The sequence below is a fragment of the Pelophylax lessonae genome (genome assembly GCF_965119305.1).
Source record: "Pelophylax lessonae genome assembly, chromosome: 3".
Classification (NCBI taxonomy): Eukaryota; Metazoa; Chordata; class Amphibia; order Anura; family Ranidae; genus Pelophylax; species Pelophylax lessonae.
In genome coordinates, this window is record NC_138770.1 from 491,826,762 (window position 1) to 491,839,021 (window position 12,260).

Consider the following 12,260-nt stretch of genomic DNA (forward strand, 5'->3'; position numbering starts at 1 on the left):
TGGCGGCGGCGGCGCGGCTCAGCTTCTTCCTCCTCTTCTGCGGCGGGTCCTTCTCCCTCGTCGTCTCGGCGGCGGGAACCAGCGGGCGGCCTCTCCTCTTCTCTGAGCGGCGGTGACGGTGAGTGATTGACGCACGCACCGGCACCGCCCCCATTGCGACGTCAGCGATATCCTGGATGATGATTGGTCCAGGCTGTAGACTGGACCAATCACAGCCAGGATATCAGAAAGTGGGGGTGTCCAACCGCAAAGACTTGCGCCCAGGATACCCCCCTACCTCCCCAGAAGGCAGCCAATCGGCGCCTCTTCTGGGAGGTAACCCCACCCCCCCCCCAGCCACCAGTTCCTTGGGTTCAGGCCGGCGAACCCAATTTTTTTTTTTGAACAACTTTATTTGTTCGTTTTTTTTTTTTTTTTTTTTTCGTTTTTTTTTTTCTTTTTTTTTAGGGGTAGGGGGGGCGGCGCCCTGGCGCCCCCTATGCACGGGCCGCCACTGCTATCACACCTATATATGTCTAGGTGTGTATATAAATATATGGATGTGTTTATATACACCACTATACACACATTTTTTCAATAATTGGCTTTTTTATCAAAAATGACAATTTTTAAGAACTTTTTTTGTGTGATTTTGTGTCTGGGGGGTCTAAAAGGTGTACCTGTGAAGTTTCAGCTCTGTAGCATGCCCAGAACCAGAAAAAAAAGATCATATAGGTGTTAAAGTTAAAGGAGGGTCCCGACCCACATCCCTGTTCTACTGAAAAATTATCACGTGCCCGCCTACCCAGCTGTGCTGTGATTCATTACAGCACAAGCCGATCAGCAGGTCTCAGGCAATGATTGACTGCCAGGACCCACTGATCAGCTCATTTATTCACAAACAGAGCTTTGATTGTAAACATCACAGAGCTCTGTATAGTGACAGGCAATCTTGTTTTTGTATTCCCTGCTAAGCAGGGAAAAAAACAACAAGATCCCTTAGTAAAATTAGCACATAGTACACACATTTAGTGCTGGTTCACACTGGTGCGATGTGGAAACCCTGCAAATCCACTGCGGGTTCCCGCATCGCACCCAAATCACAGGCAGTTCACATTGCCATATGCAAACTGCTGGGAGTGTCAATACAAAGGTAATGACACCCCCAGATTAGTTTGCATATTGCAGTGTGAATTGTCAATTCGGACAGGAATCGGATCCGGTTCTGGTGAGGACCAAACAAAGGGTCCTGCACGACTTTGGTCCGGATACGATGCAAATTCAGCCATACAATATGTATGATAAAAACACAGTATTGCTGCGCTAAAGATAAAAATGATCTAATAATCAATATTAAAAAATTTATTAAAAAAGAGGGGACGCAGCCACACTAATCTGGAACATAACAGATCAAAACAGAAATAGAACAATAGCTGTGGCGCTAAACCCTATAAAATTGTCCCAAATAAATGAGTTCAAAGCAGTCCTTAAAAAAGTATCCCCACACTGAAGACAGATGAAGCAACTCCAGAATCGAAGAACCACCACCAGAAAGCACTCCAATATCACCACTCCTTACCAGCTGCGGTTGACCCCCATGACAGAGATCATATACGCCCAGAAAGCAAGTTTTGGAACAGGAAGCTCCCACTCTCTGATCCCAGACTGGCAGACTCGGTGGATGGTATGATATGAAAAAGAAGGCAGGGACACTCACATAGCGCAGACTGCTATTATATTTTATTCCCACACATAAAAATCACACTTACAGAGCATGAAGGAAAAACTCGCATCTCTGATCAGTACAAAAGGACCTCCCCACGTGTTCCTCGGCGTCCTCGCATTGACAACCAAAAAGATGGCCGCCACGTCTCCTCCACGCCACAGCACGCAACACCAAGAGCGCCACCCGACGCACATTTCGTCATCAAAAGACGTCGTCAAGGGGTGTGGCCTCGAGGTGTGTTCGTGCTATTTAAAGCTGCAGAGGAAAGCGGAACAATCAAGGATAATTGGTAACTGGAAGTAGAAGATGCGCTCCACACACAGGAACAATCCACATACCGGAAAGGGAAAAAGAAAAATAGCAACATCCGGGGAATCAAGAACTCAATCCTGACACCATCCGTAACAATTAAATAGCTAAATTCTTGACCACAATCCGTATGTACTACTCAGAGTATAACTTCTGACAGTACAAATTACGCAAAGGTGAATATATTTATAATTAAATATTAAGCCGCAACATGGGGGAAACGGCGCCACCTACTGGTGCCTGTGCGAAATACACCAAAGGAACAAGGAGGTCCACCCAATTAAAATACATATAAAATCACAAATATATAAAATATTCATAATATAATGCACAAAAAACATTAAATAGCAAACAACAAAGACACTATTAAAAACGTCAACCAATTAGCACAAAAGTAAAAAAACCAAAGCTAGGAATTGTTAATATGGGCATTCAAGTCCCATTCTATATTGAGCCCCAAGGGGGTATGAGACTTCAGCCTATAGATCCAACTAGTCTCAAGCCTCGATACTCCCCTCGTTAGATTACTTCCCCTCCAGTGGCCTAAAAATCTGTCAATACCCGTAAATAAGGTACCACTGGGGTCTCTCTGATGGCATTCGTCATAATGACGTGAGAGACGGTGTTTGGGGAAACCCTTGACTATGTTGGCCACATGCTTCTTAAGCCTCACATGAAGCTCTCGGATAGTGCGGCCAACATAGTCAAGGCCGCATGGACATCTCACCAGGTATACCACAAATTTTGTTGTACAGGATATAAACGGTTTGATGGTAAAATCTTGACCCGTAGCACCCAACTTAAAGGTGTCAACACGTCTATTTTTCTCAATGTTCAATTTGCAGATCACACATCTCCTGCATCTATAGAAACCTCCCACCTGTTGGAAAAAAGAGACCTTTTTTGGAGGGTCTCTAATATTGGGAGCCACTTGTAACCTCATAGATGACCTGAGGCTGTGGTGGTAAGAGGGGGCCCAAAACTCCATCATTTTTCAGGATATGCCAATGACGACGTAAGATCTTTTTTACGGAAAAATGTTGGGTCAAATAGGAAGAAAAAAAGGCAAAACCAAAAGACTGTTGTGAGTCCCTCTGCCTGGGTTACAAGAGGTCCTCTCTGGCCCTTGAATCTTCTTTTGTAATGGCCTCATTCAGCAATGATTCATCATATCCCTTTTCCAAAAATCTGTCCTTAAGGGTAGAAGTTTCTCGCAGGAAATCCTCCCTACGTGAACAATTTCGCTTCAAGCGCAAAAATTGACTGACAGGAACGGACTCCAACCACGCCTTATGATGGCAACTTGTGGTATCTATGAATCTGTTCCTGTCAGTCGGCTTGAAGAAAGTCGATGTCACAATTTGGCCCTCTTCAATTTGGATTCTTAGATCCAAAAAATGAATCTCCGTATTACTTGACTCATATTGCAGGCTAATGCCTCTCTGGTTATTATTAAGGGTCTCCATGAATTCCTGCAAGGAATCCCTCGTACCATCCCAAAGGAAGAGGATGTCGTCGATGTACCTACGCCAGAGCCACAGCCTCAGGTCGTCTATAGGGGAGTTCCCCCCCCTGAGGTTACAAGTGGCTCCCAATATTAGAGACCCTCCAAAAAAGGTCTCTTTTTTTCCAACAGGTGGGAGGTTTCTATAGATGCAGGAGATGTGCGATCTGCAAATTGAACATCGAGAAAAATAGACGTGTTGACACCTTTAAGTCGGGTGCCATGGGTCAAGATTTTACCATCAAACCGGTTATATCTGTACAACAAAATTTGTGGTATACCTGGTGAGATGTCCATGCGGCCTTGACTATGTTGGCTGCACTATCCGAGAGCTTCATGTGAGGCTTAAGGAGCATGTGGCCAACATAGTCAAGGGTTTCCCCAAACACAGTCTCTCGCGTCATTATGACAAATGCCATCAGAGAGACCCCAGTGGTACCTTATTTCTGGGTATTGACAGATTTTCAGGCCACTGGAGGGGAAGTAATCTAACGAGGGGAGTATTGAGGCTTGAGACTAGTTGGATGTATAGGCTGAAGTCTCATACCCCCTTGGGGCTCAATATAGAATGGGACTTGAATGCCCATATTAACAATTCCTAGCTTTGGTTTTTTTACTTTTGTGCTAATTGGTTGACGTTTTTTATAGTGTCTTTGTTGTTTGCTATTTAATGTTTTTTGTGCATTATATTATGAATATTTTATATATTTGTGATTTTATATGTATTTTAATTGGGTGAACCTCCTTGTTCCTTTGGTGTATTTCGCACAGGCACCAGTAGGTGGCGCCGTTTCCCCCATGTTGCGGCTTAATATTTAATTATAAATACATTCACCTTTGCGTAATTTGTACTGTCAGAAGTTATACTCTGAGTAGTACATAAGGATTGTGGTCAATAATTTAGCTATTTACGGATGTTACGGATGGTGTCAGGATTGAGTTCTTGATTCCCCGGGTGTTGCTATTTTTCTTTTTCCCTTTCCGGTATGTGGATTGTTCCAGTGTGTGGAGTGCATCTTCTACTTCCGGTTACCAATTATCCTTGATTGTTCCGCTTTCCTCCGCAGCTTTAAATAGCACGAACACACCTCAAGGCCACACCCCTTGACGACGTCTTTTGATGATGAAATGTGCGTCGGGTGGCGCTCTTGGTGATGCGTGCTGTGGCGTGGAGGAGACGTGGCAGCCATCTTTTTGGTTGTCAATGCGAGGAACGCCGAGGAACACCGTGGGGAGGTCCTTTTGTACTGATCAGAGATGCGAGTTTATCCTTCATGCTCTGTAAGTGTGATTTTTTTGTGTGGGAATAAAATATAATAGCAGTCTGCGCTATGTGAGTGTGGGAGCTTCCTGTTCCAAAACTTGCTTTCTGGGCGTATATGATCTCTGTCATGGGGGTCAACTGCAGCTGGTAAGGAGTGGTGATATTGGAGTGCTTTCTGGTGGTGGTTCTTCGATTCTGGAGTTGCTTCATCTGTCTTCAGTGTGGGGATACTTTTTTAAGGACTGCTTTGAACTCATTTATTTGGGACAATTTTATAGGGTTTAGCGCCACAGCTATTGTTCTATACAATATGTATGGCTGAATTTACATCGCACAGACATCGCATGTGATTTGCAGAGCAGTGCGGTGCAAATCAAATGCGATGTCTGATATCGCTATAGTGTGAACCAGCATTTACACTTCCTAGGCATATAGTATTTCATCTGGGTTTAGTGTTGCATGACCGGCCAATTGTTTGTTAAATCAACGCGGTGCCCCGTAGCAAAAATTGCCTGGTCATGAACAGGGGGGGGGGGGGGAGTGAGGGGTAAATCTTCCAGAGGGCAAGTGATTAAAGAGAATCGGGAGTGTGTTAAAGACATATTAAACAATTTCATTCGTCTGTGCATACCAATGAGCAACAAATACTCTGAACAAAATTATAAACACAACACTTTTGTTTTTGCCCCCATTTTTCATGAGCTGAACTCATAGATCTAAGACTTTTTCTATGTACACAAAAGAACTATTTCTCTCAAATATTGTTCACAAATCTGTCAAAATCTGCGTTAGTGAGCACTTCTCCTTTGCCGAGATAATAGACCCCCCCTCACAGGTGTGGCATATCAAGATGCTGATTAGACAGCATGACTATTACACAGGTGTGCCTTAGGCTGGCCACAATAAAAGACCACTCTCATGGTGGCGGTGGGGTTATGGTATGGACAGTCGTATGTTGTAAACAAAGAACACAGGTGCATTTTATTGATAGCATTTTGAATGCACAGAGATAGTGTGACGAGATACTGAGGCCAATTATTGTGCCATTAATCCACGACCATCACCTCATGTTGCAGTATGGTAATGCACGGCCCCATGTTGCAAGGATCTGTACACAATTCCTGGACGCTGAAAACGTCCCAGTTCTTGCATGGCCAGCATACTCACCGGACATGTCACCCATTGAGCATGTTTGGAAAGCTTTGGATCGGCTTATACGACAGCGTGTTCCAGGTCCTGCCAATATCCAGCAACTTCGCACAGCCATTGAAGAGGAGTGGACCAATATTCCAGAAGCCACAATCAACAACCTGATCAACTCTATGCAAAGAAGATGTGTTGCACTGCATGAGGCAAATGGTGGTCAAACCAGATACTGACTGGTTTTTGGACCCCCCCAATACAGTAAAACTGCACATTGTAGAGTGGCCTTTATTGTGGCCGGCCTAAGGCACACCTGTGCAATAATCAAGCTGTCTAATCAGCATCTTGATATGCCACACCTGTGAGATGGATGGATTATCTCGGCAAACGAGAAGTGCTCACTAACACAGATTTAGACAGATTTGTGAACAATATTTGAGAGAAATAGGCCTTTTGTGTACATAGAAAAAGTCTTAAAACTCTGAGTTCAGCGCATGAAAAATGGGGGAAAAAACAAAAGTGTTACTTTTATAATTTTGTTCATTGTATAAAAGATCAAAAGTCCAATCTTGGTGGCTACATGCTAGTGTAAAAAGGCATATTAATGAGAAAAAAAACAGTCCTTTTAAAAATATATGGCTAAATGGGTACCATTAGCAATCCAAAACTACAAAGAATGCAGTAAGAAATGCAAGAGCACAATCAGGGCAGCTAAAATAGATTTCGAGAGACACATTGCTCAGAAGAGTAAAAAATTCCCCAAAGTTTTCCAAAAATCTTAACCAGTTGCGGACCGCCCACCACGCATTTACTGTGGCTGGGCAGCCGCTCTGCGCCAGATCACGTACCTAGTACATGAGCGGTGCTTCTGGGTAGGGGGCGCACGCGGGTGCCCATCCGGCGGTACCGTGATTCGATCCAGCACCGATTCGTCTACAGGTCCAGGCCAATGATTTTTAGTCTGGACCTGCTGATTGGTACTGCCGAAACAGAGATCATCATGTGGCACAGGACGTGGTGAGCTCTTCACTCGTGGAGCCTTTTTCTGTTCCAGAGAGAGAAGAGACAACATATCTTGAGTAAAAGTAGCAAACTTCACACAGCAAAACACTTAGATAGGCACATTTAACCCCCTGATCGCCCCCCCCTCCCCCCAAGTTACCCCTTTCACTCCCTGCCACAGTGTCATTAGGTACACTGTACACATTTTTTGCTGATCACTGTATTTGTGTCACTGGTGATGCTAGATAGTGTTAGCAGCAGTCACAGATAGGGTCAGGGTACCCACCATATATTACCAAATAATGTTTTAACCCCTAGATCGCCCCTAGACTTCACAAAGCAAAACACTTAGGCACATTTAACCCCCTGATCGCCCCCAAGTTAACCCATTCACTGCCCTGTCACGGTGTCATTAGTACAGTGTACATATCTTTTTTCTGATCACTGTATTAGTGTCACAGGTTGATGCCAGATAGCGTTAGCATCAGTCAGTGTCAATCCCAGACAGTGTCAGATTGCCCCCCACATAATTACTAATAAATTTGAACCCTTTGATTGCCAGTAACACTAACACATACACTATACACCTCTATTACTAGTATAGTGTCTGAACAGATCGATATCTTTGATCATCATGGAGGAGTGGGAGAGGACTTCAGTGGCAACCTGTGAAGCTCTGGTGAACTCCATGCTCAATAGGGTTAAGGCAGTGTTGGAAAATAATGGTGGCCACACAAAATATTGACACTTTTGTTGCCAGCAGTTCAGACATTATTGGCTGTGTGTTAAGTTATTTTGAGGGGACAGCATATTTACACTGTCATACAAGCTGTACATTCACTACTTTACACTGTAACAAGCTGTAATTTCTTCAGTGTTGTCACATGAACACATGAAAATATTTAATAAAATACTTACAAAAATGTGAGGGGTGTACTCACTTTTGTGAAATACTGTATATATTTATATATACCAAAATATCTGTAATTTGTAATTGAATATCTTCAATTACAGTCATTTATATTTAAAAATGAAGATAAATGCTTGAGGATCAAATTCAAACTCGGATAAGTGCCGCTGTCTTATAATAAGGTTATGTATTCTTTATGTTGTTCTTTTTTTTAAATGGTGTAAAGATGAAAGAGAGGTGTTATACTGACATAATACACATATCCAGTAGGTGGTGTAAATTTGCTTTTAGAATCATCGGTTTTCTTTCGCACAATGTGAGATGCTTATTGTACAAACAGGAAGTAATACAGTAAGATCTGTTCATCACTCAACTTGTTAGGTACAGACCATAAGGGATCCTGGGACAATACAAACACATGGCTGCTGAGGAGCTGCTCTCTGACAGTAAGGCCAATTAAAATGTTTTATTTTATACCAGGTCATTAAAATGTTAACAGCTTCTGTTTTTCTTTTGAAAATTGCCTTTCATTGCTTTTCACAACAGATTATTTATTGTGAAAGACGTGTCTTTGTCTTTTTTCTCGAACTATCAGTACTATAACTTCTGCAGCTAGACTCTTTGACTGTAGGCAGCAGCTGTATCCTGCAATACCTACAGTCAAAATCAGCCTAGCTGCAGCACAAAGTAGAATGTAAAATATCAGTTCAAAAAGTGTAGCTGGTATACATATGTATATATTCTTCAACAAAATTGCTGAAACTTTTTGAAGACCCCTTGTATATGTGTATATATATATATATATATATATATATATATATATATATATACGTGTGTATATATATATATATATATATATATATATATATATATGTATATATATATATATATATATAGAGAGAGAGAGAAAGAATCTTTCGTACAGAAAAATGGGGATTGTACTGCAATGCTAGCTGTGGAAACCATCAAGAATTTATATAAATGAATATTTAAAACTCATCTGTCAATAGAAGAATAGTAATAAGGAGAATGTGTTTAATGGTAGTATGGCAGTACTTTTTTCTTTTTTTAGATGAAGATCTATCCATTTATTGCTATCTTCGTTTTTATTTCTTGATGTACATGTACCTTGAAAAACTGAAAACATATTTTTTTAAATGTTTAAAACAATTACATTAATTGATATTTATGGCTGGGTTACAAGGTAACCATATGTTTGGGGTGTGTGTGCATATGTATATATTTAGAAAAAAAAAAAAATATATATATATATATATATATATATATATATATATATATATACAGTATCTCACAAAAGTGAGTACACCCCTCACATTTTTGTAAATATTTTATTATATCTTTTCATGTGACAACACTGAAGAAATGACACTTTGCTACAATGTAAAGTAGTGAGTGTACAGCTTGTATAACGGTGTTAATTTGCTGTCCCCTCCAAATATCTCAACACACAGCCATTATTGTCTAAACCGCTGGCAACAAAAGTGAGTACACCCCTGAGTAAAAATGTCTAAATTGGACCCAAAGTGTCAATATTTTGTGTGGCCACCATTATGTTCCAGCATTGCCTTAAAGAGGAAGTAAACCCACTGAAAAAAAAAAACCTGTAAAGATAAAGGCATAATGAGCTAGTATACTAGCTCATTATGAAGTACTTACCTAAAATCGAAGCCCCCGCAGTACCGACAGGACGGCCGACATGTTCAGCCGTCCTGCTTCCTGGATCGCGTCCTCCGGCCATCTGATTGGCAGGTAGCGCGATTACATCACTCCCACGCATGCATGCAGGAGCCGCCATTCACGGCACTAGGCTCTGAAGGAACGGCACTAGTGGGCGTTCCTTCAGAGCGCATGCGGCGATGACGTCATCGGCTGCATGCACTGTAAATATCTCCTAAACGGTGCATGTTTAGGAGATATTTATAGCACCTATAGGTAAGCCTTAATATATGCTTACCTATAGGTAAAGGTCTTTAAAGTGGGTTTACAACCACTTTAACCCTCTTGGGCATGGGGTTCACCAGAGCTTCACAGGTTGCCACTGGAGTCTTCTTCCACTCCTCCATGATGACATCATGGCAAAGCATCATCTCTTCGGTGTGGTCACATGAAAAGATCTAATAAAATATTTACAAAAATGTGAGGGGTGTACTGACTTTTATGAGATACTGTGTATATATATATATAAATATATATATATATATATATATATATATATATATAAATATATGACAGTTTTCTCCATATGATTAATCCATGTCTATATACTGTAGATCCTCCTAACCCTGAAGGATCCAGATAAGGCAAAAAAAGGCTATTGCGTGGACTAGAACCTTTAGGTCAATGGCCATTTTTTCCTTTGGGATAAGGGGTAAGGGGTATGCAGTGGACAAAGACAGTTTTATTAGCACTCAGATTTTTTAATTAATGTTCACCAGCCTTGATGTCTGGTTAGATTCTACACATAATTGCAATAAAATTGTGCAGCGCAAATCATAGAACTCTATACTAATAAATGCAAAAACAAAGCAAAAAAATGTCTACGGGACTTCGTCAACCCCCGCTGACGAAGTCCCGTAGAATGTAACGCGTACGGGAAGTGGAGTCGCCTGTCGATGACGTCACCCGCTGCTGTTCCGAAGGTCCGTGTGTCATGCTGCCTCTGAGAGGAGACCGCAGCGCTTTTATCAATATCGATCTGCACATATAACTTTTATTTATGTAAGTGTGATTCTTGATTAAAGATTTTATTTTAATACGGTATACACTTAGAGGCTTGTTGTCTTTCCTCTTACTTTATTGGTCGGAGTTATGCACAAGCGGCATTAGCCGCTGGATCCGGGATTACTGCTGTCTTCTGGCATACCTTCATTGGAGGGATTTATCCATTTGGCTTGTCTGACCTGCAGGTAATACAGGGGTCCGACTGTGAGGTGAGCGCATAAGTGTGTCCCTTGGTGGAGGAGATCAGCACTGGATGTTCAGCCTGTGTTTCAGCACTACCTGTGGATTCTTTTACTTTGATGGTGTATGGGACTTTTCTACTTATGGACTTTCCTTTACACATTTTTTTGCTTTGTTTTTGCATTTATTAGTATAGAGTTCTGTGATTTGCGCTGCACCATTTTATTGCAATTATTTCTATCTGGGTTGTTGCACTGTGTACCCGGGTCGGTATTCAGCTTGCATTTTAGTTCCTAATACATTTGACTGTCTGCGCTGATTGTTTTTGTATATCTAGATTCTAAATATAAAAACGGATTCTCAAATGTTAAAATAAATTATGACATCTAGCCAACCCATTGGTTTTGGCCTTAAGAGACTGCTGAATGATTGTCTATTTGGCTGTTTACTCTTTTGTCGAGAATGGGCGGCATGAAGGCTGTTCTGATTTTAACCACTTAAGCCCTGGAAGATTTTACCCCCTTCCTGACCAGGGCCTATTTTGCGATTCGGCACTGCGTGACTTTAACGGACAATTGCGCGGTCGTGCGCCGCTGTACCCAAATGAAATTGACATCCTTTTTTTTTTACCACAAACAGAGCTTTCTTTTGGTGGTATTTGATCACCTGTGCGATTTTTTGATCATGTGATATAAACAAAAAAACAGCGACAGCGACAATTTTGCAAAAATAACAATATTTTTCACATTTTTTTATATGAATTTCCCCCCCAAAAATGTAAAAATCAAAATTTTTTAACATTTTAAGTCAATTTGTTTTCTGCTACATATGTTTGGTAAAACAAAATCGCAAAAAGCGTATTTTGATTGGTTTGCGCAAAAGTTATTGCGTTTACTAACTAAGGGAAAGATTTTTGTCATTTTTATTTATTTTTTTTTACGAGTAATGACGGCGATCTGCGATTTTTTTTGCGGGACTGCGACATTGCGGCAGACAGATCGGACCCTTGACTGACATTTTTGACAATTTTGGGGGTATCAGTGACATTACTACAGTAATCAGTGCTATACATATGCGTTGTTACTGTAAAAATGACACTGGGAGGGAAGGGGTTAACTTTATTGGAGAGGGAGGGGTTAAGTGTGTCCCTAGGGGCGTGCTTCTAACCGTGATTAGATGTGGCTGAGTGTGTAACAGCAGAGATCAACGGTCCTACATAGCAGGACCGTATGATCTGTGCTGTTACACAGGGGAGAATGACAGGCGGCTGTGTTTACATTAGCCACCTGCCTTTCTCCCGCTGTATCCGACGATTGCGAGTGACATCAGGTCCGCCGGTCACACGCGCGGGCTGCCTAGGGAACGAGCGGGGGCGGGAGTGTGCCTCTGGCGGGGCGCGCTCGCCCCCTATTGGCTCAAAGGCTAGTTACGTACCGGTACCTCACTTTGTCTGGGAGGGGCTGACCGCCGCCGTATATAGTCGGGCAGCGGTCGGCAAGTG

General features: G+C 41.9%; 1 protein-coding gene across 6 annotated transcripts in view; it reads left to right on the forward strand.

The window, feature by feature from the left end:
• Nucleotides 1-8,163: 8,163 nt before the first annotated feature.
• The window catches only part of EDARADD (EDAR associated via death domain), a 191,091-nt gene continuing 186,994 nt past the window's right edge, over nt 8,164-12,260 (forward strand). For 3 of the 6 annotated variants that reach the window (XM_082249733.1, XM_082249735.1, XM_082249737.1), the window contains exon 1: nt 8,164-8,283. In XM_082249733.1, coding sequence (XP_082105859.1) covers nt 8,256-8,283 — 28 coding nt within the window. In that variant the 5' untranslated portion in view covers nt 8,164-8,255. The remainder of the gene's footprint in view (nt 8,284-12,260) is intronic. The other 3 variants (XM_082249734.1, XM_082249738.1, XM_082249736.1) reach the window with 2 other exon arrangements.